General features: G+C 42.4%; 1 protein-coding gene across 2 annotated transcripts in view; it reads left to right on the top strand.

The window, feature by feature from the left end:
• BEND5 (BEN domain containing 5) overlaps window positions 1-27,821 on the top strand; it is a 1,533,100-nt gene that overhangs the window by 825,059 nt on the left and 680,220 nt on the right. For both annotated transcript variants that reach the window (XM_075935948.1, XM_006126434.4), the window contains one exon: window positions 24,368-24,407. In XM_075935948.1, coding sequence (XP_075792063.1) covers window positions 24,368-24,407 — 40 coding nt within the window. The remainder of the gene's footprint in view (window positions 1-24,367; window positions 24,408-27,821) is intronic.

The raw sequence follows: 27,821 nt of genomic DNA, 5'->3' as shown, positions 1-27,821 counted from the left end.
TGGTTTGAAAACATGAAAGCCTGTTACTAATGACTAATGTGTTTTTACTACTAGACTGAGTAAAAATTTGTCACATGGACACAATTAGATATGTGCCTTTGGCTTCCCAAGATCTGATTTGTCAGGTGATGTTGTAATGGGGTCGACTCACCAGCGTGGCACCTTCAGCTGGATGACTTGGGGAATTAGCTGGCTGTTCCGGTGAGCACCTTCCTCCAGCTGGTGTCTCCCCATGTTCTCCCATCAGCACGGCGTCCTCTTCAGGACACTGCCCTCCAGTCTCTGCACCCCCTTCCGGGAGCGCGGGGGTGTTGTTTATCTTACTTGTACACTCCAGGATCCTCCCTACTCCTCAGGACCCCCAGTTCTTTCTCCCCGGAAACACCCAGGCTACGTCTGCACTCCCGGCTTCTTGCGCGAAATATGCAAATGAGGCTAAGCGTAGACTATGCTGAGCCTCATTTGAATACCTAATGAGCTGCCATATTTGCAAAAGAGGCTCTTGCGCCAGAAGGAGCTGTCTACACTGCCCCTTCTTGCGCAAGAAAAACCCTCTTGCTCAATGCCGCTACATCGATTATTTCCAGGAATAATGGCATTGCGTAAGAGGGTTTTTCTTACGCGAGAAGGGGGAGTGTAGACAGCTCCTTCTGGCGCAAGAGCCTTTTCTGCAAAAATGGCACCTCATTAGGTATTCAAATGAGGCTCGGTTATATTCCACGCTTAGCCTCATTTACATATTTCTTGTGGAAGAAGCCGTGAGTATAGACATAGCCCCAGTTCCCCTGACTCCCCCCTTTCCTCAGTGACCCACAGCTATCTTCCTCTAGCCCCTGTCTCCGGGGCAGACTGCAGTCTGTACTGGCCACTCACCACAGGCACAGGTTGTGGACCTGCTACCTCTGCCTACCAGGTTGCCCCTCTCAGCCCCAGAGGTTTCAGGCCTTACAGCCTAAGGCTTACTTGGCCAAAGCCTCCCCAACCCTTTTTTTCCCCCTCTCTCTCCTTCTCCCCTCCCCAGTCAGGTCCCTACTCCTCTCCAGCCAGAACAGCAGGCAGGTCTCGCCATCCTCCCTCCAGGAGTCCCTCTTTTATATCCCCCAGCTGGGCCCTCATTAGCAGCCTCAGCTGGGTTCTTCCCTTTGTCTCACTCTCAGCCGCTTAAACGGATAGTGCAGGGCAAACGCCCTGTCCCAGATGTCCATCTTCAAGTTTCTTCCGGCCTATAGAAATCGAGGAAACTCAGCCTCTGTCAGGACTCAGCTCTGAAAAAGCCGTAGGATTCCTTGAAGAGCAATATTCAACACATTTTCCTTCTAAAATATACTTCTAGATGGCATTACTCTCTCTGTCTAGAAGCTGTCTGCTTCTAGTTTAAAGGATCATGCTTTCAGGGAAAATACGAAACAGCACTTAGAGCACTGGGAAAGAGAGTCAGCAATGCTGTTTCGTGGAGATGGCTTTACTGCCTTGTTCACCGACGGTGGCTGTTGTGTAAATCTGTAACGTTTGGATTTGGTAACTCTCTTTTTTTTAATGTGGGACTAATAATAATAATTAGTAACAGACATGTCTTAATCTATCTGCGAGATCGGAGAATGAATTTAAACTTTTGACATTAGAGGAGTCAGCAGTCTGTTACGAAACTTACCTCACCTTGAAATACTAGCTGAGTTGATGATTAGCTTTTTCCAGCTGGTCCCCAAAAAGATTTTCATGAGGCAGTGGAGCATGCTGGCCCCCTGACAGCTGACATCACCAACTGCCCTGATATGGGGCTTTGGCTGTATAACTCAGGGGAATTATGGGAAAAGTAGTTCTCAGAGGGACCCTGCCTTAAAGCACTGACCTTCAGTTACAGGTGGGGTAGAAGCAACTGCATTATAAATAATCTTAGCAGTAGTATTATAGGGTATGTCTACACTACAAAGTTAGTTCGAATTAACTTTGATAGGCGCTACACATACAAACCGCTAGTTCGAACTTAATTCAAACTAGCGGAGCGCTTAATTCGCACTAGGTAAATCTCATTCTACGAGGACTAACGCCTAGCTCGAATTAAGCAATTCAAATTAAGGGCTGAGTAGCCACTTAATTCGAACTAGTGGGAGGCTAGCCCTCCCCAGCTTTCCCTGGTGGCCACTCTGGCCAACACCAGGGAAACTCGTCTGCCCCGCTCCCGGCCCCGGAGCCCTTAAAGGGACACGGGCTGGCTACGGTGCCCGTGCCAGGTGCAAGCCTGCCAGCACCCAGCCAGCAGACCCTGCACCTGGCACGTATCGAGCCACCCACCCAATGCCCCCCAGCCCTCCCCCTCTTCCCGGGACCAGGCTGGTGGCTCCCGGGAGCTTTCCCGGGACCGCAAGAGGTGGGCACCCGCCTGGGCTAGTACGGACATCGTGGCCCTCGTCCACGACCTCTGCACTAGGCATAGGAAAGTGGCCGGCTAGGGCAGGAGAGCTGCCAGCCTGGCCACCCAGGAGCAGGAGTGCATGAAAATCAAGGTGGTCCACTGAGACCCCCGACCCTGAGCCCTGAGCTTACAATGGCCGTCCTGGGTCAGACCAAAGGTCCATCTAGCCCAGGAGCCTGTCTGCCGACAGCGGCCAACCCTAGGGACCCTGGAGGGGATGGACCGAAGACAGTGACCAAGCCATTTGTCTCGTGCCATCCCTCTCCAGCCTTCCACAAACCTTGGGCAGGGACACCACTCCTACCCCCTGGCTAATACCACTCCATGGACCCAACCTCCATGACTTGATCTCACTTCCCTTTAAACTCTGTTCTAGTTCTAGCCTTCACAGCCTCCTGCAGCAAGGAGTTCCACAGGTTCTAATGAAGAATTTTTCTGTATGCACCCTCTCCACCCAACTCCTGCTTTTAGAGACCTCTATCCCGTCCCCCCTCCGTCTCCTCTTTTCTAAGCTGAGAAGTCCCAGTCTCTTTAGCCTCTCTTCATATGGGACCTGTTCCCAACCCCTGATCATTTTATTTGCCCTCCCCTGTCCCAGCCTCTCTCTTCCCCTCTACCACCTCCTTTTCCCAGTCTCCCCCAGTTTTGTTCAATAAAGACAGATTCAATTTTTGAACACAATTGTCCTTTATTTTGTACATCAAGAAGAGGGGCTAGGGAAGGGTAATTGGAAGGAGGTGAGGGAGGAATGGGGTATGCGCCCCTGATGGGGAGGACTGGGCTTGCTCTGCGGGCTTCTGGGGTGGAAGCTCTCCTGCAGCCCCCCAATTGCCCCCTCTCCCCAGATGGCAGCCTGCGGCAAGTGCAGCCGGGCTGATGGCCGAGTGGTGTGATGTGCCCAGTGTGGGTACTCCGGGCAATCCAAGCCAGGACTGCTTTGCAAGCGGGGCACCCCTGAGAACTGTCTGTCCAGGGTGGGGGTCGGGACCCTTTAAGCACAGCCCTCGGCTAGCCTGACACAGCATCTCCACGCTCTAAGTCCTCCTCTGATGCCCTGCCGGCACTGCTTCCGGCCATCCTTAAGCCTGGTTCAGGGTCCACTTAATGTGGACATGCTAGTTCGAATTAGCAAAACGCTAATTCGAACTAGTTTTTTAGTCTGGATCCATTAGTTCGAATTAGCTTAGTTCGAATTAACTAATTCGAACTAATTTAGTTCGAATTAACGTTGTAGTGTAGACATACCCTGATAGGGGAATGGAAAGAAAAGCAAGCAGTGTCCCGATACGCCTGGCTGCTGCCCCTCCCCAACCTTCCAAAATGGCACCCTTGCCAATGAAGAAGGACAAGGGCCCTGTTCATACAGGAACTTGTGCTCATAGACTGGCTTCAGAAACTGGGCTCTTGACTAATGATTATGGCCAAGCTTTTCCCTTGATAGTCATACGTTTCATGAGCAATGCATTTGGTGTGAGCCCTGTCTGCGTATCAGAGGATTGACTTTGGTATGGAATTGTTTCTCAGGCTATATGAAGAGTTATTTTGCTGTTGGTGTGATATTGGAGATGAGACGCTGGAATATTTAAAAACTGCTGAGCCAGCCTGAATGAATGGCAAGAATACCAATTTTGCACACACTTGTGGGGGAGGAAGGGAGCGGAGAAGCTGTTTCTGCGATTTATAACACTTTAAAAATTCTTATCCTTGTGACATTTATATAAGTATTGAAGCATGCTGTTCAATTCCAAGGGCTATTCCATATTCTAGGTCCATTCAGGAGAGAGAAGATATTATATGGCCAAACTGATGAGAGGTTGTATCTTTATTTACAGGCTAATAACCGTATTTTTCTCTTTCTAAGCAGCCAGACAAGTGTTCATCCTAAACATTTATCTTGGACAACTAGAACAAAACATTCTACCAGTATTTTTTTGCTGGTAAGGCAGCAGGTAACATCACTGTCAGTGCTTCCTTAGCTTTTCAGAGAGCTTTAGATTATGAGCAACAACAGTGGCTGTTGGATTAAACAAAGAGCCAACAGCTACAGAGTTCTAATTCTGGCTCTGCTGTGGGCTTCAGGCAACTCACTTAGCATCTGTGTCTGTTGCTGCATCTGTAATCGGAGGATAACTTTGCCTCTCATATTGTTACAGTATTTTTATTTATCATCTCTTTTGAGATCCTGGGTAGACTCCCTAGCCATGGGCCTGAAATTTCCATTGCACTAGGTGCTGAACAAACACAGAACAACCTTGCAGCTTGTGAGGATTAACTGATCCGTCAGTAAGTAGTAAGCACTAAGGACTTGTCTTCCAGAACAATTATTTTGCAGCAAGCTGGTGTGTGAATCTTGTTACCTTAAAAAATATGCTCACTGGAGACCCTCCAGGGTTACACTGGTATGGGTTTATTTCCACTAGGTAAAAGTCAAGAGGAGAAAGCAGCCACCATAGGTTTAAGCTAAAGAAGATAGAACTCTCTCTCTCACACACACACACACACGCACGCACATGCACACAAGCAAGCAAACACACACACACACACCTCCATTCATTCACCCATTCACACCCATTCATTCCTGCCCTCAGGCAATCACACACTTACACAGACATATGGGTTGTAGAAGGAGCCAAGTCATGTGGATCCTGGAGGGTCTGTCTGCTCATCATGGCTGGGGAAGCTGGTCAGGAGGGACACTGAAGAGGAGCTTCTCAGGAGCAGGGGAAGGAAAAAGAGAGAGTCTCACAGGTGCTCCTTCTCTTTACATAGTGTCGGAAAGGCTCCTGTGACTCATTCACCTCGTCATCAGGGAGCATGCCCAGACTTCCCTTTATCCAGCAAGCAGCCATACTGTGATGACTCATTGAAATGTGCTCCGTTGTTCTTCAAACACACTCACGCTCACACTCTCTCTCTCTGTATATAAATCTAGTGAGCTCAGGCGGAGGCTTTTTTATGCAACAACTCTGTAAAACACACATCTACTGGTTGTGGTTCACTGTCCCATGGAGTGGCACTTAGAGCACTTCCAAAGGCTATATCTAGACTGCAGGCTACTTTCGGAAGAAGCTTGTCTGGAAGAAATCTTCCGAAAAAACTTCTTCTAAAAGAGCGCGTCTACACTGCCCGAGCACTTCGAAAAAGCGATCTGCTTTTTTGAAAGATAGCATCCCTACTGAATGGATGCTATCTCACATTTAAGCTGTGATTACTATGGATGGAGTGGCCACCAGGGCACCTGTGCTTTTTCCTCTTCTTTCAAAAGAACTCCCTCTTCCCCATCCACACACGCCTTTTTCCAAAAGAGCTCTTTCAGAAAAAGGCTTCTTCCTCATAGAAAGAGGTTTACCAGTGTTGGAAAAACCCTTCTGTTCTTTTGTTTTGTTTTTTCAAATGAATGTGATAGCAGTGTGGACCTAACTGAAGTTTTTTTTGTTTTTTTGTTTTTGAAAAACAGCCAATTTTCTGGAAAAGAAAAAACCTCTGTAGTGTAGACATAAAAGGCTACGTCTACACTGGCCCCTTCTCCGGAAGAGGCATGCTAATTTAGAACTTTGGAATACGGAAATCCGCGGGGGATTTAAATATCCCCCGCGGGATTTAAATAAACATGGCCGCCGCTTGCAAGTAGGAATAAGAGATCCTCTGGAAAAGGGCTTTATTCCGGAGGATCGCGCCAGTCTAGACGCTTTTTTCCGGCTTTTCCCCAAGCCGGAAAAAAAGTGGCGGCCATGTTTATTTAAATCCCGCGGGGGATATTTAAATCCCCCGCGGATTTCCCTATTCCAAATTTCTAAATTAGCATGCCTCTTCCGGAGAAGGGGCCAGTGTAGACGTAGCCAAAGAGAGTTTAGTTTGGAAAGGAGAAGACTGAGAGGGGACATGATAGCAGTTTTCAGGTATCTAAAAAGGTGTCACAAGGAGGAGGGAGAAAAATTGTTCTCTTTAGCCTCTGAGGATAGGACAAGAAGCAATGGGCTTAAACTACAGCAAGGGAGGTTTAGGTTGGACATTAGGAAAAACTTTCTAATGGTCAGGGTGGTTAAACACTGGAATAAGTTGCCTAAGGAGGTTGTGGAATCTCCATCGCTGGAGATATTTAAGAGCAGGTTAGACAGACATCTATCAGGGATGGTCTAGATGGTACTGAGTCCTGCCATGAGGGCAGGGGACTGGACCAGGTGACCTCTTGAGGTCCCTTCGAGAGCTAGTATTCTTTGAGTCTATGAGATTGCTCTACAACTTTAGCTGAGGCAGGTGGCTTTTAAGCTGTAGAGGCTCATGCACTAAGCTCCAGAGGTCCCAGGTTCAGTTCTGCTGTCAGTGTTGCAAATGTACTCCACATTAACAGTCCAGGTTGACCCTGCTGAAACACATTAACAGTTTGTTAATGTGCTTTGATCTAGGTCCATTTCAAAGATGACTTGGTCAAAGTACAGTTACCAAGTGTTAATTGTTTATTGATGGGGCCCACATGGTCACTTAGTGCATTGCAGGTTATTATGGGATCGATTTACACCCCAGCTTGGTGTAAACTAAATGGCCATATAAACAAGCTGTGAGTATCTGATACTGCACTACTAACATCATTGGGAGTTTTTCCTTGATTTCAGTGGGACCAGGAGCAAGTGACAAATGCTGCTATGATTCTATAAAGCTCTAATACAGTGACTTGAAATTAATAATTTGGGTTCAGGAAATAGAAATTACCAATGAATTGCTTCAAAAATATTTAAAACCAAAGAACAGTTAGGTGCTATTAAGAAAAATAAGATTAGTTGTTCATCCCTTTTATGTCTTATGTAACCCAGACTTGATACAGTCATATGATCTCTCCAGACCATGCCTGCACTCATGGTAATTAAATACATGGTTTTTTGCAGGAGTGACATTTGGAACCATTCAAAATTATTTCTAAAATGGATTTGACAGTCAATAGCCTTGGTTTTCAAAAATTCACTTTTCTTGCGGAAGACTAACCTACTGCCATGAACTGTAAAAGAAAAGCAGAACAAAATGCGAAGCTTGAAATTAGATGAAACCATAGTAGCGGAAGATAAGTTTGTATATTTGCTGAGGCATACTGGATTCTAATTTAACTTTTCACTATTATTTAATCACATTGTCTTGGCTTGTATACACTAAATCAGGAGCTTTACACACACTGAATAAAGATAGTGACAAAATTAAATAGGGAAAGATTCTTAGATAAATTATTTTCCCAATTTAAAATGTGAGAATACTGTATAACAGTCTTTCCCTAGAGGCCTCCTGATTAACTGGATGAATTGTTACCTTTTACAGCAGGTCATGGAGAGACTGAATTGGCTGCCCCCTTGCTGCCAAGAAAGGAATCTTTCTTTCTTTCTTTCTTTCTTTCTTTCTTTCTTTCTTTCTTTCTTTCTTTCTTTCTTTCTTTCTTTCTTTCTTTCTTTCTTTCTTCTGATAGGAGTGGTTGCCTTCCATTCTAATGATATACTAGCTAATATTTATTTTGAGTAGATGATACATTTGTACTTGAGCACAATATGTATTGCTTTGAAGAAGTTTTGGATGGGGTAATCTGAATGGAGTGAAAGGCCTTGAAAACATAGGGAAAATACTGAGGAGCGCAAGAGAATATGATGTGATCTGGTACTCATAGAGTGTCTGGTTGGGAGGCTGCAGATCAGAGTTCTATTTCCAGTCGCAAATAGACTTGCTGTGGCATCTTGGAGAGATACATTTCCTCATCTGTGAAATATGCATAATTCTGCATGCTTCACACAAATGTCTCGGGGCTTGTTTGGTTGATATCTACAAGGGTTGGGTTGTCTATGCTTTGTCTGACAAGCCGTTATATGGCGCTGTTTCGATTTCTGCAAAATTTAAGCTTTCATTTTAAAAAAATCTAGTCTTTATAATTAAAATATAACCTGCTGAAATAGAACACATTAAGTGTTATCCTTCTGAATTATTACACACAGTGGATTTATAAATGTGGATAATATGATTCTCAGTGTTGATTCTGGATCCTAATGATGATAAATATAATTAATCAGGGAAGAAAATGGATATTAGAGACATAAAAGGCATTTTATATCATTCATCATCTCCAGTTTACAACATTTACATTGCTAACTACTTCTCAGCTGAATAATCTATCAGAAATATCCAACAATTCAGTGTCTATGGGCACCAAATTTGGATTGTGGGTAGAATGGAAGCATTCATCCCTGCTTTTGTCCACATTTTTACTCTTATGTATTTTTAAAGTGCTTTGAAACGTGACTATGAAGACACAATATAAATGCAAAGTATTATTGAAATTGTGTTTTACAGGCAGTCCCCGGGTTACGTACAAGATAGGGACTGTAGGTTTGTTCTTAAGTTGAATTTGTATGTAAGTCGGAACTGGTACATATTGTAGGGGAAACTCTAGCCAAACATTTCTCCAGAGCTCAGTTTTATTCTCCCACACCTCACTTCCCTCAGTCCTTTATTCTCAAGCTGAGGTGTCTGCTGAGAAAAGCCGCTCTGCGTCTCCCTGGTCTGCTGGGGGGGGCGCTAGCTTCGCATCTCCCTGGTCTGCTGGGGGGAAGCAGCTAGTGCGGGGTTGCCTCTCCCCGTTTGTAAGTAGGGATCTGATGTAAGTCGGATCCATGTAACCCGGGGACTGCCTGTACTTAAATGATAGAAGTGCAGAAGTTGTTTGGTCACCTATTATATATCGTTTACATAGAATACAAAGTTGTGTGTCAGAATGTCAGAAGAGTATCCCAGCCAATTAAGACTATAACTCTTCAAAATTTTATATTTAAATTCTGCTTTTGTGATAAATATTTTATCAGTACAGGCAGTCCCCGACTTACGCGTATCCGACTTATGTCGGATCTGCACTTACGAACGGGGCTTTCTCGCCCCGGAGGTCGAGGTGGCGGATTGCTACCTGCGAGCTCCGGGGCGAGAAAGCCCCGTTAGTAAGCTGCTTCGGTGCCCCTGGTCTGCTGGAGACCGTCTCCAGCAGACCAGGGGCACTGGGCGGGTTCCCGCGCTTCTGAGGCTTTGCCAGAGCAAAGCCTTAGAAGCGCGGGAACCGGCCGCTGCTGCGGCTTCAGTCCCGGTGCCTGTGGTCTGCTGGGGATGGTCCCCAGCAGACCACAGGCACCGGGACTGAAGCCGCAGCAGCGGCCATTCCCCGCGCTTCTGAGGCTTTGCTCTGGAACCAAGCGCGGGAACCACAGGCACCGGGACTGAAGCCGCAGCCGCGGCGGGTTCCCGCACCTCTGAAGCTTTGCCAGAGCGAAACCTCAGAGGCGCGGCACCCCGCTGCCGCTGCGGCTCTGCTCCCCGTGTCCCTGGTCTGCTGGGGGGGGGGGGCGCAGCTAGTGTGCCCCCCCCCCCAGCAGACCAGGCTTTTGTTTTGGACCCTGGGGCAGAGCAGTTGGGGCGCTGCCGATTGGTCCTGCAGCGCCGCTCTGGGCACTACTGGACCAACCCGGCAGCACCCCAGCTGCTCTGCCCCAGGTCCTGATTCAGCCGCTGCTGGTCAGTTTCAGCAGTGGCTGAATCAGGATGCCTGGGGCAAAGCAGCTGGGGTGCTGCTGGGTTGGTCCAGTAGCGCCGAGGAGCGGTGCTACTGGAGCAACCCAGCAGCACCCCAGCTGCTCTGCCCCAGGCGTCCCCAAGTCAGCCGCTGCTGAAACTGACCAGCGCTGACTACAGGAAGCCCAAGGCAGAGTTGCTCTGCCCCAGGCTTCCTGGAATCAGCCGCTGATCAGTTTCAGCAGCAGCTGACTTGGGGAAGCTTGGGGTTCTTAAGTTGAATCTGTATGTAAGTCAGAACTGGCGGTCAGTTTCAGCAGCGGCTGAATCTGGACGCCAGTTCCGACTTACATACAGATTCAACTTAGGAACAAACCTACAGTCCCTATCTTGTACGTAACCCGGGGACTGCCTGTATTTTTGTTTTATTATTTGTATTGCTATACTGTTTCACATGTAAAAATAGGAGCTGTATTTCTTAAGTGTTCCTCAAAGGTGTGAACTCTAACAATTACCAGGCTAGATCTGTTTCTTTGTTTGGACCCTGGTACGTAGAGAACTTGAATGTTATCAAAATTATAATTCAGGGTTTTGATTTTCATTGGTCCTGCTAAGAATTTGCACCCAGAAACTGACCTAAAATAGTGGAGATGGGTGCTGGTCATAAAATAGTATTTTTTCTATTAACATTGTCAAAAGAAGTGAGTTCTTTAATATTTATGGGAATTTTCTGATTTTTAAATGAAAACTGGAAAAAAATCAGGAAATTTTGAAAAATATTTTCTATTAAAATGTTCATTTAAAAAATAAAACATTTATTGTGGATTTTTTTCAAGGTTAACATTTCAACCAGCACTGATAGAAACTTGACAGTAACAACTAACAAGTGTGCAGTTGCTTCTTAGATTTGTAGAACAAAGGACTTTGCTAGCTATGACCTCATATCTGTGTAGTGGTTGGATCATCCCCACTGACTGGAAAATTTCAATTAGAGTGAGGGTGGAGACTATTGGCCAGACCTGGGTGATTTGGTACTATGTCCTTATATGTGGTGATAGGAGAAGAGATGGGAGAGATTTCCTGTGGGTTCTCCAAAAAATAACAGTGGGTTGTGAAGAGAAAAAGGTTCTGCCCTATGATCTAAAATTGACTTTTTGCAGGTTTTCCACTTGGATTCCAAACCATAAGCTGGATCAGGATTCATTGACTGTAGGCACTAAATAAATTACAAACTTAAACTAAACAAACAAACTAAATTACAAACTTAATAAATTACAATAAATTACAAACTTAGAACTCTTTGGAACAAGAAACTATAGCTATCGAAAGTAGAACTAATAAGTTAGGATCCAAAGTCGAAGTGAAAGAGGCCTATTGGTTGAACAACCGATGACAAAGATCGCAGCTCAAATGACAAGCATGGGGAAAAAAATCTAGTAACCAGGCAAGTCTGTCCAGTTTGAGCTACCATTGCCCTCATGCTGCGCATTTTGTTTAGAGAAAATACAAAACACTGTCTGAAATTGTTTACTTCTTGAGTTTTAAAATTATATATGTTATGTTAAAAAAGAACATTAAAAGCCCTCTTTTTTTGTTTATCTATAGCAACCTATATAAACAATGGCTAGCTGGTCGATATCCTATTACTCTAATAGGTAGATATGCTTGTTTCTAATTAAACATTCATCGAATATGTTGACACCCTCCCTCGACAAATAGTGGACTCTCAGTGTTCATAATTGCTTTCGCTAATCTATATTTTTTCCTGTCTCAATGCCTTCCCTTTTATTTAGTAATAGTTTATGTTAGACGGACTCCCAATTAAGGAACAGCTTTGAAATAACCAAGAAGTGATCCCGTCTTGTATAGATTATTTTCCCGTGTTAATAGCATTATGTGTGGTTCTTACAGTTTTTTTCCTGTTTACTGTTTCTTCAAAATATATAAAAATTCAGAAAGAGAGTTTATTAGCTCCTGCTGCTTATTTCTCACTCGAAGACAAAGTCCTCTGCTTGTGGCATTACAGTAATCTCTATAGGCATTAGAGTAACTGATGGCACAAACATAGGATTATGACCATGACTATGTAATTTACATAATAAAACCCCAAAACATGAGAAAACTCCATGGTTTTGTTTAAAAATAAAAGAAAGAAAGAAACTAAGATGACTAGTGCTCCAATCACAAACATTCAAGTAACTGCTTTATATATATAATATGAGAATTGTGCATCTGTTTGTCTATGCGTCTCTTTTTCTGTCTGTCTGCAAGTCCATTTGTTCAAGAACTCTTCCTAAAAGGTAAGACCTAGTACCACAAATAAATGTGGTGTGCAGCTTCCTCTTTTCCTAACTTAAAGCAAGGCCAGGGTTTGGTTATGCCAAGAAAATGGGATATGCCTGGAATTCAGTTGTTTTCCATAACATAGAAAGGGAGGGGGCTGAACGGAGGGATACTATACTCACAGTCACCAGTGGGGGCAGCAAGTACGGGGGACAGCTATACTGCAAAGTGACTTCTGGGGACAGCTATACCACCAAGGGTGTGGCCAGCTAGTGATGGGGCTCACCATCTTGCTTGCCACCGGCCCAGATAAGTGTCCCCTCTCCCCCAAACCCTTACTTCTGATCCTTGGCCCTTGTGCCTTATTGGAGGGGGGAGAGACTCCATTCCTACTCCCACTGGCCCCTTCTTGCCCTCAGGCCACCCACTCTGGCCCTGGGGAGTACCAGTAGGAGCCTGCATGGCCCTTGGCTCTTCCCCCACCTCTGGGCCAGATCCGGGCAACACTGGGGAACTCTTCCAGTTATAAATACATGAGAAACTCTGCTAACTTCAGTGGGATTACTCATTATTAATATAAAAGTTTACATAAGTGATGGCCCATTGGGGGCCTTGGCAGGGCATCCCCGACTCCTTTTAGACCTTAAGGGGAGAAGGCACAGCCATTTATTTTTAGATGGTCCAGTACTCATTGATCAATCTTTCTGGACTGCTAGATTAGATGCTGCCAACTCCAGATTATGTAAGAGCATTCTGGATGGAGGGCAGGTTTAGACAACCTACAGTTTTGTGTGGGTTTGCCCCAGATTTTCATATTTGTGTGTACCAGATAGACCAAATGAAATTGTGAACCCTATTGAGTTGAAGCAGCCACCTTGGACTCAGGAAGTGAGCAGGTTTGCACACTCCAGTTATGATTTTGGTGAGGAATATCCTGTAGGTGTAGGTGAACTCTTAAGAAATAAATTTTTATTGGCACACATGCTGGCTTAAGAATATGCACTTACCTTATGTAGCATGTTTTAGCTTCAAGCTACCAGGCTAATGGTGAAGAAATCATCACAATGTGCCTGTGAGGTTGAAAAGCTGTGATCTGTTTGACAAAGAAATGGGGCATAGAGAAAATCAAGTGACTTGCCCAAGGCTATATAGATCAGTGGCAGAGTTGGGAATAGGACACAGGAATACCTGTCTCTCTGCCTAATCTAGTAAATTATTCCCCCTCTGGGCATGATTGTAATACAAATGGTCATTAATAATATGTGTTGGAGAAATGACCTGTAGAACATATTTAAAGTGTATATAAACAGAATTATGTTAAGAGAACACTTTTGATTAATTTTTCAAGAGGTATCAGCTAATCTTTAAGGACTTTACTGGATGTAAGCACCTTTTAAGAAAATAAGTACTGTGAATTTTAACGCTTGTTAGTAATATTCAAAACATTTTTTATCTGACATATGGGAAGAAGTTCAAGTCCGATCAACAAAAAAAGCAGAAGCTGGGAGAGACTGGTCTCCAATGAAAGATTTAAAAAGCAACATAATTATAGACTGGCTAAGAGATGACTGTGGAGATTGGAGATGCATATTAATACTTGTGCACTTTTGAAGGATGTAAAGCCAGCGAAAGGAAAGGCTTATTTAGCTAAACACCCACTGTATTTAGGGTGGTACACAGAGCTATGACAGGAATTAATGAGCTGAATGAAAAGTAGGGGGAAATATAATTTGAACACCAGGAACATTTTCCTGACAGTGAGATGTATCAAGCTGTGGTATGATCTCTTTAGGAGAGTTTTAGAAGCCCCGTCACTTGTGACATTGAAATGACACAGGACATAATCCTAGAAAATGCCCTGTAAAGAACACTCCTTAGCCTGGTCAACACTACAGCGGAATGTCTAATTAAGATATGTAGATTACTCTCCTGTCAGCTTCCCTTACTCCTTGTGAGGAACAGGAGTACTGACACTGATGGGGGCGCCCTCTGAGTTTGATTTAGCAAGTCTTCACTAGACTCTCTAAATTGAACCACAGAAATCAACTGCAACAGCATCCATCTTTCACATAGTGTAGAAATAGCCCTACTGGAGATCAAATGAATGATACAATATAAGGAACATTTTTGCTCACTAACTTCTATTAATATAAACCTCTGTAAGAGCCTGGCCTCCCATTATAGCAGCAGTGAAAGTAACAACGTTTCTTACAGGTACTGTCCTATTGCAACTCGGGTACCTGTCAGCTCTGTCAACGGCTCTCTGCTGGCTTTTGCTGTAGCTCAGCCAAGTTTTGCCAGAGGAGTGCACCTCAGTTCACCAGCTTGCTTTCACCCCTGCTGGAAAGTCTCCTTTTTCCTTCAATGGCAACTAGATCAAATCCCAATTCCCTTGGTATTTTTTCTCTGCACTCGCTCGTGCACTTTCCATTGTAGGTATACTCTATGGAGTTAATTAATATGCCATTTAGCCCCCTAGTATTATAAAGCCTAATCCTGCCTCTGATTAGGATGTATATGGATGGTCTGCCTGCAAATTGTAAGGTGAAGCTCCATAGCCATAGATATTGAGAACTTGTTCCCATTTCTTTGCCTGCTGTATAGTTCTCATGGTTAGAGAGATCTGTGTTAAAACTGTTGTTTTTATTGCTAATGTGTCAATGAAAACTCGGATATCCCATGTTATTGAGAGTACTCTGTCTGTATATATGTAAATAATCATAGAAAAGGTGCCGAGAGATGACACTTGAGAATATGTAGCATGGTTCCTAAGTTTTGTAGGACCAATAAAACCTCATGGGTGCACTGCAAATAGCTTCCTTTTTGCAGCTTATTAAACGAGCTTTCAACTTGCCAGTCATGGCAGGAAGCTGTGCATTAGCACAGATTTTCTTGTAGATGGGCCCTAATAACAATGCTGGCAGCACACCACAATTTTACTTTTCTCATTTGCATTTATTATTAGTCCCTGTAGGAACTTGCATGGCTAACTGCCATAGAGACATCTGCAAAAAACATAGAGGCTCTTTCCATTTATCCTCAGTTTGCAATAAAATTTGCATTATTTTTAATAGATTTTGAATATGGCAGGATCCCAAGAAGCAAGGAGGAGCCTGTTAATAAATATATATCCCTAATTGCTGTGTTCTCAAGGCAAATACTTTCCAGGAAAACCAGCCTTTCCAGGAAAAATAATTGTTCTAGTCAGTTGTGTGCCAATAGTTCTAGAAAATAAGAAAAGAGACTCTAACATCAGCACTTTAGTTTAAAAAAATATTAAGTTGAAATGGAAAGATGACTAAAGGAGTTTAATGGCTCAGTGCTGTCTTTTATCATTTGGACTGGGTTTTGATTCTAAACCAGAATCAAGTTACCAAGTATTGCAAAGATCAAATATCTACAGAGGTCACTGTTAAAGTGGTTTCAGATGCTTATTATAGCTCTTAATACGAATGACAGCATATCCAAACCATTTTAAAAGTGTTCCCACACACCTATATTGCCAATAATTGATTCTGGATTGTAGGCAAGAGCAAATTCAATTTACCAAGATCCCAGTCAAGTGTCAACAAGATGACTAGTTCATTTTATCATGAAACAATGAAACATTAGTGGCTAATAATAGAGGAAGCAGAAAGCGTGAGGATTTACTTCATTGTCTGAACAAAAGCCTGTGATTTTGGAATGGAAGGAAAAGATAATTGCTTGGCATCCCCTAATGTGATTTTTAAACAAAGTACCCTAAAATGGTCAGTTTATCCAGTTTAAAATGATTTGAAATAGTGAATGTTCGGTCACAATTTAAGCCCAAATTCTTCATTTTGAATGGAAGGAATATACAAGCAGAGAAACCCTGAAACCAGACAGAATTTTATTGCAATAAAATGGAAACAATCAGTGCAGTGGTTTTTTTTCCCCTGGTTTTCTTCATCTTTGGGCATGGTTCTCTTCTATTTACAAGATCTTCAAAACATTGATGTTCCCTGAAGCCTGTTTCAACTGGTCTTAACAGCTTTTGCAAGTTACCTTACAAATGAACAGCAGATCTTATAGCTAAACCTCATAACTACACTTGGGTGGCATTTTTTGAACAAAAGTACAGCAAGTGGCTGTAGTGTCTGACCCATATTGTCTGCAGCGTGCTCAGGCAGGCATAGTGCTCTTATGAAGAGAAAGTTTAAAAAGTGGGACTTTTCAGCTTAGAAAAGAGGAGACTAAGAGGGAACATGATAAAAGTCTATACAATCAACTGTGTGGAGAAAGTAGATAAGGAAAGATTATTTACTTGCTCCCATAACACAAGCAGTGGGGGTCACCAAATGAAATGAATAGATACCAGATTTAAAATAAACCGTAGGAAGTATTTCTTCACACAACACACAGTCAGCCTGTGGAACTCCTTGCCAGAGGATGTTGTGAAGACCAGGACTTTTAAAGGGTTCAAAAAAGAACAAGAGAAATTCATGGAGGATAGGTCCATCAATTACTATTAGCCAGGATGGGTAGCAATGGTGTCCCTAGCCTCTGTTTGTCAAAAGCTGGGAATGAGTAACAGGGTAATCACTTGATGATTCCCTGTTATGTTCACTCTGTCTGGGGCAGTTGGCATCAGCCACTGATGGAAGAGAGGATACTGGGCTAGATGGATCTTTAGTCTGACCCAGTCTGGCCATGCTTATGTCCAGAGCTTGACAAACAATGTAATTTGCTTGCCCGTGGCAAGTAGTTTACACCCTGGAAGAGCCAGCGCAGAGCGATCTGTGCATACGCAGAGCACAAAACCGCGCAGCTTGCAAGCAGGGCTCGCCGCCGCTCGGCGAGCCCTGCTTATGTCATTTAGGGAACCAAACTCAGCAGTGCCACCTACCCTCCTGTTTTTAAAGCTTGTGCTACCCTTAGCCCTAGACTCAGTGTTAGACAGTGATCAGAGGAGTGAGGTCATTCTAGACAGCTGCCTCTACCCACAGATGTCTCCTTCAAGCCAATAAGTATCACAAACAACTGGAAAGTTAGGGAATCTCAGGTGGCACAGTAGTTGCTTCTACGTCACCACCATCTCCTGTTTTGTGGTCATATTAGGTGACTGGGACAAGGGGACGGTGTGCCTAGCAAGAAGGGGGAAGAGTTAAGGGGCCTTTTGGCTCATGGCTGGCCCATGACTGCAGGAGTGAAAAGGTGGCTTTGAATTACGTTTCACCTCACACTTCAGCTATGTTAAGTGTAAACTTGGCACCACCAAGGTTCTGGCCCACGAATTCTAGATCAGTTTGGAATTAGATACAGTCAGGTTCATTTTTATATACAGACTAAATTCTCAGTTGCTAAGAAACAATAGTCTCATGGGACATTTTTGTGTCTGGCTTTTTTTTACTAATCTGAAGATAAGGGTGTGTCTACACTGCACCTTTAGCTTGAAATAAACTACACGATTTGAGCTATGCAAATTGCGTAGCTTATTTCGATTCAATTTTGAAATAGCTTATTTTGAAATTTGGCACTGTCTACACAGCACCAAATTTTGAAATTGAGTGCTATTCCAAAACATTCCTTAATCCTCATGGAACAAGGTTTACAGGGATATCGGACTAGCAAGTGCATTATATTTCAAAATAACGGGCTTGCTTAAAAGACACAGAATAGCTATTTTAATGTACCCTAAGAGAGTCCAAACATGCACAGTGTATTTCACATCTGCATAGGAAGTTGGATAACTTGAGAACAACTTGTTGATATCTAAATTTAAAGTAATTCACAAATTTAGACAAATTCTTTTTTTTTTAATTTCCCAATTCACTGTGATTTAATTGAGGTGAAAATTAAATGAAACAGCAAACATCTAAAAGGGCATCAGAGTGAAGGAAGAAAAGAAATTGTTCAGAAAATGAGTTACTAGAAGAAGTACTAGGAAACAGCCTAGCGGAAGAAATAGACTCTACATCATCATGAAGAAATTAAACTATGTAATGATCTTCCAAGCCTCACAATGGAAGTGCTATAGTTGAATACAGGCAGTCCCCCGGTTACGTACAAGATAGGGACTGTAGGTTTGTTCTTAAGTTGAATTTGTATGTAAGTCGGAACTGGTACATATTGTAGGGGAAACTCTAGCCAAACATTTCTCCAGAGCTCAGTTTTATTCTCTCACACCTCACTTCCCTCAGTCCTTTATTCTCAAGCTGAGGTGTCTGCTGAGAAAAGCCGCTCTGCGTCTCCCTGGTCTGCTGGGGGAGGGCGCTAGCTTCGCGTCTCCCTGGTCTGCTGGGGGGAAGCAGCTAGTGCGGGGTTGCCTCACCCCGTTTGTATGTAGGGATCTGATGTAAGTCGGATCCATGTAACCCGGGGACTGCCTGTATATCCAAATAGCTAGAAACAATCATTTATGACAGTACAACAGGGACCATTCTGTCCCTTTCAAAGGATTAGATTGGATCACAAACCAGGTCTTCTCAACTGATTCTCTGAAACATAACTTATTATCGATACCTTATAGATTAATGTTTGTTAAATGAATCAATGCCTAATTTATTAACAATTTGCCTTCCGTGTGTTTTAATATGACTTATTACTCTTTATCAATGTTTATTGCATTTATTAATGATTTATGTTAATTTTATGCAAGTTAATGTGATTAATTGATAGAATTCAGGGCTGGATGCCCTACAGGCTCTGAGCTTATGAACAGCACCAAAAGTAGAAAAGTCCACAAGGTAGGAAGCTGCTGTGGTTCAAATTGGCCTTAACCTCCCCTTTGCTCTTGGGACCAGGAGCAAGCCAGCATAGAGAAAACAGTGACTTGTGTACTTTGAGTATGAGCAAGGTTAGGATAGTGAAAGATGCACTCAGTCAGTACAACCTCAGAGGGGCTCTTCTCAGACTCTAACAGATGTCCTCCAAGAGTGGAACTGCGGGCATTGGGGGGTATGGGGAAGGGAATTCCTCCATGGATGGTGCAAAGAGATGCAATTTATACATCCCAGTGCTAGAGGTGATTGAGTCTGGTCCTACAGCTGACATGATTCTGATGTGATTTGAGAAATTTGTATAATCCCTTGTTATTTGAGTTGCTTTTATATTTATAAATAAAATAATTAAGTAAAGCATTAAACATGGAACATATTAACTATTTCCCCAGGGTTGCTAGTTTGATAACATCAAGCCAGACCACGGGAGGGCAGAGCTGCAGGGGGCCTGGCCTCTGAAATCTGGAAACACAGCAAAAGTTTGGGGCCATGCTTCACCTACAGGGGGTGGTGTTCTGGATGTTCTACAAGTACAGTTTAGGAATACATTTTGTCTCCTGTCCTTGGGCCCATATATATATATATGAAAACTTTTACTTGAGAGTAAAATCCTGCTATTCCTACATGCCCTGAGAGGAGAGGGCAGAAGGGAGCCCATTCAGCATCGACATACCAGCATGGGTAACAGCTATAGTAGCGCTGCCTGTTGTCTCCAGTCCTAAGCCAAGGGTCTCACTGTTGACTCTCAAATGTTTTGGAGCTGTTAGTCGCTAGAAGTGAAATGTCAGTGCATTATCCCACTAGTTCACTGGAAGTCAGTGGGACTTCTCATCTGTAAAAGTAGGCACATGCACAAATGTTTGCAAGATCAGGACTTATGTTTGTGACCTTCCGGATCACAGTCCTCAGCTAATGTTCAGATGAAACTGGTTGTACCTCTCTAGTCCAGAACTCTCTGATCCAGCAACATCCATGGTCCGGCATGATTTTAGTTCGTGAGATGTCCACTTTTCATGGGTATGGCCAAGTTTCCAGCAGTCTGATAAAGTTTGTTAACAGTCCCCAGTCCTGGCTCTCCATGTTCTGTGCTGTTATTTAGCTCTAATTTACTCCTAAATGTCTTCTAAGAGCCCAGTAAGCAATGGATGTGTTGGTAATGCTGTTAGACAATATTGACCTCTTGTGGTCCCGAAAATTCTCTGGTTCTTCACTGGTCAGGTCCCAATGGCCTTGCATGAGAGGAGAGAACCCATTGCTATGCACGTTCAGATATAGTAGCTTTACTATGATTCTTCCTCTGTATCCATAAAGGGTATGGGGAATGCAGACCGTATAGTCCCTGGAGAGTAGTGTACAAGTGTACCTGGGAGTTAGGGAGTCACATAAACCAGGGGAAGGTTCCTTCTCCACTTCCACCACCAACCTGGCACATCAGTGTGAGGCAGGGGTAGGCAAATTCCGGCTCACGGGCCAGATCCGGTCCACAATCTTAGTCTCTGGCAGGCCCCCACCTCCATGTTTACCTGCCGGGGACTCCACAGGTATTAGAGGATGGCAGCTCTGGTGGGCTGTGACTTGCCATTCCCAGCCAACGTGAGTGGTGAGAAGCGGCATCCCAGTCCGTGACACTACCTGCTGCTCACATTGACCACGAATGGTGATTTGCAGCCAGCCAAAGCTGCGATCCTCTGATACCTACTGAGGTGCAGGTAAACTTAGCGGCAGTGGCCCACCAGGGACTAACCCTGTGGTCTGCCGGGTTTTATTGCTCACTGCTGGTGTAAGGACAAAGCACAATCGGGTCCCTAGTGTTTATTATAAAGTGACCAAGATAAATCATATTCCTCATACTACACATGAGAATGTGCATGCAGAGTTGTCAGTACTAGGAATACAAGTAAAACTGTGCCCAACGTAAGCTTTGATGCTACACAAAAGAGTTAAAACTAAGGCTGTCGATGAATTATAGTTAACTCATGCAATTAACTCAAAAATTAATTGTGATTAAAAAATTAATCACAGATTTAATCACACTGTTAAATAATAGGCTGCCAATTGAAATTTATTAAAGAGTTTGGACTTTTTTCTACATTTTCAAATATATTGATTTCAATTACAACACAGAATGGAAATTGTACAGTATTCACTTTATATTATTTTTATTACAAATGTTTGCTCTGTAAAAACGGTAAAAGAAATTGTATTTTTCAGTTTGACTCATCCAAATGCTATAGCACAAGCTCTTTATCATGAAAGGGCAACTTACAAATTTAGATTTTTTTTGTTATATAACTGCACTCAAAATCAAAACGTAAAATTGTAGAGCCTACAAGTCCACTCAGTCATACTTCTTGTTCAGCTAATTGCTAAGAAAATGTAAGCAACCATGTTTTACGTGAAATAATGCTGCTTACTTCTTATTTACAGTATCATCTAAAAGTCAGAACAGACATTCACATGGTAATTCTGTAGCCCGCATTGCAAGGTATTTACCTGCCAAATGTGCTAAATATTCATATGTCCCTACATGTCTGACATACCATTCCAGAGGATATGTTTCCATACTGATAACACTCGTTAAAGAAATAATGCATTAGTTAAATTTGTGACTGAACTCTTGAGGGGAGAATTGCATGTCTTCTGCTCTGGTTTACCTGCATTCTGCCATATATTTCATGTTATAGCAGTCTTGTATGAGGGACCAGCACATGTTGTTCATCTTGAAAACATTTTTCACTGCAGATTTGATAAACTGTAAAGATGTTACCAATGTGAAATTTCTAAAGGTAGTTACAGCCCTTGGCCCAAGGATTAAGACTCTGAAATGTCTTCCAAAATCTGAGAGGGACGAGATATGGAGCATGCTCTCAGAAATCTTAAAAGAGCAACACTTTGATGTGGAAACTACAGAACATGAACCACCACCATAAAAAAAACAAAAAAACAGCCATCTGCTGGTGGCATCTCACTCAGATGATGAAAATGAACTTGCATTGGTTTCTACTGCTTTATCATTATTGAGAAGAACCTGTCATCAGCATGGCCTCTGAAATGGTGATTGAAGCATGAAGGGTCATATGAATCTGCTGTGTGTCTGGCATGTGAATATCTTCTGACACCAGCTACAACAGTGCCATGCGAAAGCCTTTTCTGACTTTCAAGTGACATAGTAAACAAGAAGGAGGCAGCATTCTCCTCTGGAAATTCAACTTTCATGAGGAAGAGACTCAATCCCAGAGTCTGATATGGAGAAAGCATCCAGTGCACACAGTTCTTCACTGGTATATATGGGCATACAACTCAAGCAAGTTCAGTGAAGTTGCACAGGCCTTCAACAGCAGTGATGAACTGTGCTCATTGGCTTGAGTTGGTCGTGTTTTGCCTGTACAGAGACTGCAAGGTTGGGCCTGGAAAGGTCCTTAATCAGTAAGATTTCTAGAGAAGAATATCCACTGTAGGGATTACTGACACATAGTTTCCTTTTCAAGGACTTTCAGCTGTCACCAGAAGAATAGAGAGAGTGTAATGATGTGAATTAGATTAGAAAAGGATCAATAGGCCTGACAATAAATGAAAGTAACACAGACATTATTGAGCAGATTAGGAGAGAGAAATTAAACTGGACAGTATATCCTGTGAAACCAGATAGACACACAAGTGTTGGCCGTAGTGAGTTTTAAGGGGATAACAATTATTAAAAAGTGCAAGTTAAAATAGACAATAATAAAACTCACTTGTGAGAAGAAAAGTGTAAACTTGCTTAGTCACCATAGTGATACAAAGCCCTATCTAGTAGAAGTTTAGCCCGTGTAGAAGCTGAAACTGATAACATCATAGGAACAGGAATTTTCATAATGGATCACACTGGTGGTCTATCTAGGCAAGTGTCCTGTCACTGCCACTACCACCTGTTTCAGGAGCAGGCACTTAAACTCTGCCATAAACAGTGATGAGATTATCCACCTGCAGGGATTTAGCCTAATCCTCATGAGTTAGAGGTTGGTTTATGCCCTGAATCATGAGAACATAAATCTCTTTCAAAACTATTGATTCTTTTGCTAATATTTACTGTTAACTCAGGGTCATCTTATTAGCCATATAAATGTCTAATCTTGTTTTGAATACTCCTAAACTCTTGGAATCAGTCAAATATGAAGCAATGAATTCCACTGATTAACAATTCATTATGTGAGCAAGTATTTCCTTTCATCGATTTCTTATTTATTATACTACTACAAGTATTAATTTATTCTTTCATTTCACCATTTATCCAAGGCTCCCAAAGCAGTGTTCAAACAATTAAGACTCAACACTCCAATATAAAAAACCCCAAAACAAATAAACAAAAAAATCCCAACACCCACTTTACCAATATACAAACTAGATTCAAATATTCAAAGCCCGATAAAGTACCCACATCCCATTAAAATGAATATGAATTGGTCATTCATATTCCAAAGGACTATAATTATTTGTTTACCCAAGTCTAAGCTGTGAGATGGTGACTTAGGCTATGTCGAGACTGCAGGCTTCTTTCGGAAGAAGCTTTTCTGGAAGAGATCTTATGAAAAAACTTTTTCCGAAAGAGAGCATCTACACAGACATGCATCTGACAAAGTGGGTCTTTGCCCATGAAAGCTTATGCTCCAACACTTCAGTTAGTCTATAAGGTGCCACAGGACTCCTCGTCGCTTACACAGCAAAAGTGCATCGAAAAATTGATCTGCTTTTTCGAAAGATAGCATCAACACTGAATGGACGCTATCTCATATTTAAGCTGTGATTACTATGGATGGAGTGGCCACCAGTGCACCTGTGCTTTTTCCTCTTTCCTCTTCTTTCAAAATAACTCCTTCTTCCCTGTCCACACACACCTTTTTCCAAAAGAACTCTTTTTGGAAAAGGCTTCTTGTTCATAGAAAGAAGTTTACCAATGTCAGAAAAGCCTCTCTGTTCTTTCAATTTTCTTTCAAAAGAATGCGATTGCAGTGTGGACATAATTGAAGTTTTTTCAGAAAAACGTCCATTTTTCCAAAAAAACTCTGTAGTGTAGATATACCCTTAGTCAAGAAGAGAATCATACTTGAATGTCTTGATTCCTTACTATTTTTCTATGAATTCTAGGATCCCTGAGATTTGAGCAAGCTAGTTAAAAGTACACATGGACACACATATTAGCACTTTTATCCAAAAACCTAATTCAGAAATGTAAATACAAATGCACTGAAGGGACTAACAAGATTTCTTTACTTACTTGGAAGGTACATATGGCTCCCATCCAACATAGTTACTCTGAGCCATGTAACTTCTAATTTATTCCAGTGTAAATGTCAGAACACTTTCTTTGCATGTCTAAGATGACCCATTGAAATTTGTCCCCTTTTAACAATTCCAATTTGCTTTTCAGCAACAACGGCAACTTGACCTGCTGACTATAACCAACCCTGGTGAGTAAGCTACAAGATTTAGCTTTTATCTTTTCTTAAAGAGATGTATCTCTAAATGTGGGTTTTTTCCCTGTCTCTGGCATGCAAAATGAAAAACACTGTTCCCTGGAAAATCTGTAACATAATAACAAGTGACAGCTATATTGTGCTTGGCAAAGTTCCGGGTAGTTATCCATTCACAGGGCTGCCTTTAGACCTTTACTCTATGAATTTGAGTGCTGATATTTCTTTAAGCCTCCTGGGGTTACAGTGAGTGGTATATCTGCAAGGTAGATGCCCTAGAATTCACAATGTATGTTCAAGTATCACAGAAAAATAAGTTTTACTCTCTTCAATGTTAAATACATTTAAAGGGTGTCAAGAGTCAATGGCTTTCAGCATGCACTGTTGGTGGTAGAATTTGCAGGTTAATTCTGAAAACCTTGAAGTACATTCCCAAAATGTGTTACTGGTTGAATTTTTGGTCACTAGCAGTTTCATATCTTTTGCATGATTTTTTCAAAGATGTTGCTGTTGGGATTGAAATGCAGGCCGATGAATGATTTCTCTTTGATCTAAACTATTGTTTAGTTTCTTCAATAAGTTTAGTTCAATTGCATTTCATTAGCTGTCTGAGGGTATGTCTACACTGCGGAGCTATTTTGAGATACCGGAAGTATCCCAAAATAGTTATTCTGCGTCTATTGTAGCAACGCGTTATTTCTAAATAGATTTTGAAATAATAGGCAGCTTATTCCAACATCCCGGTAGAACGAGGGTTAAGGGGAATTTCGGAATAGTGAGTTATTTTGAAATTTGGCACTGTGTAGACAGTGCTATATTACAAAATAAGCTATTTTGAAATACACTCAAAATAAGCTGCACAATTTTCATAGCTTGAAATAAGCTATGCAATTTACACTAAGGTTGCTGTGTAGACACACCCATAGAGGTTTGCTGTGTAGCAGCAACAGAGAAACACCACACAGAGTTGGTAGTAGCTTTGGTAATCAGTATTTTTCTGACTATCAGTTCTAAATGCATCTTCATCTTTTTGTCTTGTTTTAACTGGTGCTATGTTAGCAAAGTGAGCAGATGTCATGGGTGAGTGGGGAAAATGTGACATTTTGCTAGGGTAACCATTTTGCATCAATAATTGTTCCAACATTGTAAATGTAGGTATCTGTGACGTGACTTCTCCTTCACTAACCTTGTTTAAATAATGATCATTTTAAAAAGAAGTAGAAGAAACACTTTGTTGGGACAGATGTTTAAGGCTACTGGCAATTGCATCACATTTTTACATGTTCATTTTTCATACAGTTTGCAATTATGTTAATATATGCTTAGGGCACTTGCCGATAAAAGCAACAATACAATGAGAAAGAGCCATTGTCACCACTCTGGCTACAAATCCAAGGGCAAATATGACACATTTTCCCCATATTTTGTATCTTCAATGTCCCCTGTTTCTAAAGAAAAAAGAAAGAAAAGAAAAATCCCTGAAGGTCATAATCAGAATAAACACTCAGATCTTGGATAAAGTTACTTGAAGTCCACAGGAGAAAACAGGGCTGGGGGAAGGGAAAATCACTTAAATATGAGACATTTATTTAAATTGTATTTATTATACCTTTTTTATTGTGATGTCTGTTGTAACATTCACTGGAGCAATAAAAGAGTTGATTAAGTTGAGTTTGTGCATAGATGTGATTACCGTAAGTATCTACCACTTCACATCTTTCAGTTTTTCACAGCAACATAGCAATTAGTTAGAAGGATTAGCATAGGCACATACAAAGACAGTTTCCACTGATTATGTAGGTAGGCATGCTGTGTTCCGAAAAAAGACTTCCATGCCAGACATTTTTCAAGACAGGTTTTGTTTTTTGCTTTTTGTGTGTTGATAGTCAGAAATCCATAATCACTGATTTTTCTAAAGTACAAGTGGGACCACCTGATCCAGCATCCTTGGGACCTGAACAGTCCAGAACCAGGGAGTCTGCAGGACCAGGAGAGGTCAATGCTCTGGTCCAGTCTGGCAGGGCTCCCTGCTACGGCTTTTTGGCTACCGCCAGACCTACTGCTGCTGGCTCCACTATTGCTTCTCGGCTGGGGCTCCCCGGGGCTTGGGCTCCCCAGCCACCACCAACCCCACTGCTGTCTGCCCCAGGACTCCCCTGTTGCCACTGGCCCCACTGCCACGCAGCTGGCCACATCTCCTGCCCACAGCACTCCTGGCCAGTTCCTGGTTGCTGGGGTTCTTTGGTCCAGCGAAATCCATGGTCCATCAGGATAATGATTCAGGACCACTAGACCAAGATTCATGTAGCCTAGAGTTTGGCTGTTAAATAAGTTTGGCCTCATTTTCAAAAGGGCTTACTTAGCATCCTCTGGCCAAATCCATTTAGGGTCTAACATTTGAATTGTCTAAGAATTTAAGGGAGTTAGGAATTGAGATCTTTTTACAGTCCTTTGAAAAATGCCAACATGAATATGGATTTAGGAATCTAACTTTAGGCAAACATGTTTCAAAATTTTAGCCTTGGAAATTATTTACTTTTTGATATTGTCACTGTTTATATTTTCATTCAGGAGGACTGTCTTTATGCTATGCTAGCAGAGGAGTACTTTTACAGAGACATGATACAGGTGATTTCTAAGTACTTTGGATGATTTGACTTAGGGGCTGAAAAGTTTGTTTCAGCTGTCATTTCTCTGGAAATTCTTTGTTTTCCATCCTGTGTAAAGGCAGGTGCCTCCTGTGCAGTGGATATCACTCGACTAGTCTTGACTACAATAGGAAAATCCCCTATGGCTTGACAATAGCTGTCATCAGTAGGTGCATTTGTAGTATGGTCTAACATAAGTATAAAGCGGGAGCAGTGAGTTCAGAACCATTTCAGGAACCGTGCTGGCCTTTGAGAACGGCACAGCTGTCATGAGACAACAGAGACACAAGGTAGGTGAGGTAGTATCTTCTATTGGATCAACTTCTGTTGGTGACAGACAAGCTTTTGGGCTTCAGAGAGCTGTTCTTCAAGTCGCTGCAATGTACTCAGACTGTCACAGCTAAATGCAAGGTGGAACAGATTGTTTAGCATCAGTAGTTAAACACATATTTCAAGGATACTCTCCAGGTAAAGTAGCCTATTAACATCTCTTCAGCCTGGAGAAAAGGAGAAAAAACCCAGGGAGAGGGAACTAAATGTCTTATAGGTAGTTATAATAAGCCATAAATCCAGTATTTCTATTTAGTCCATGATTTTTAATATCTAGCAAATTTATGATTTGTGCCTCATTTTTTGGAGGTGCTGTACAGGTTTCTTTTGAAGATGAGAACTGATTGGTCAGAAATGGAGCGATCTCTTTGTAATCTGTTTCACCTTGTACTGAGCTGTGAAACTCTGAGTACCTGTCTCAGATCTGAAGATG

Source organism: Pelodiscus sinensis, chromosome 9, assembly GCF_049634645.1.
Source record: "Pelodiscus sinensis isolate JC-2024 chromosome 9, ASM4963464v1, whole genome shotgun sequence".
Lineage (NCBI taxonomy): Eukaryota > Metazoa > Chordata > Testudines > Trionychidae > Pelodiscus > Pelodiscus sinensis.
Note: the sequence above shows the minus strand (reverse complement) of the source record. Positions and strands in the feature narration are given on the sequence as shown.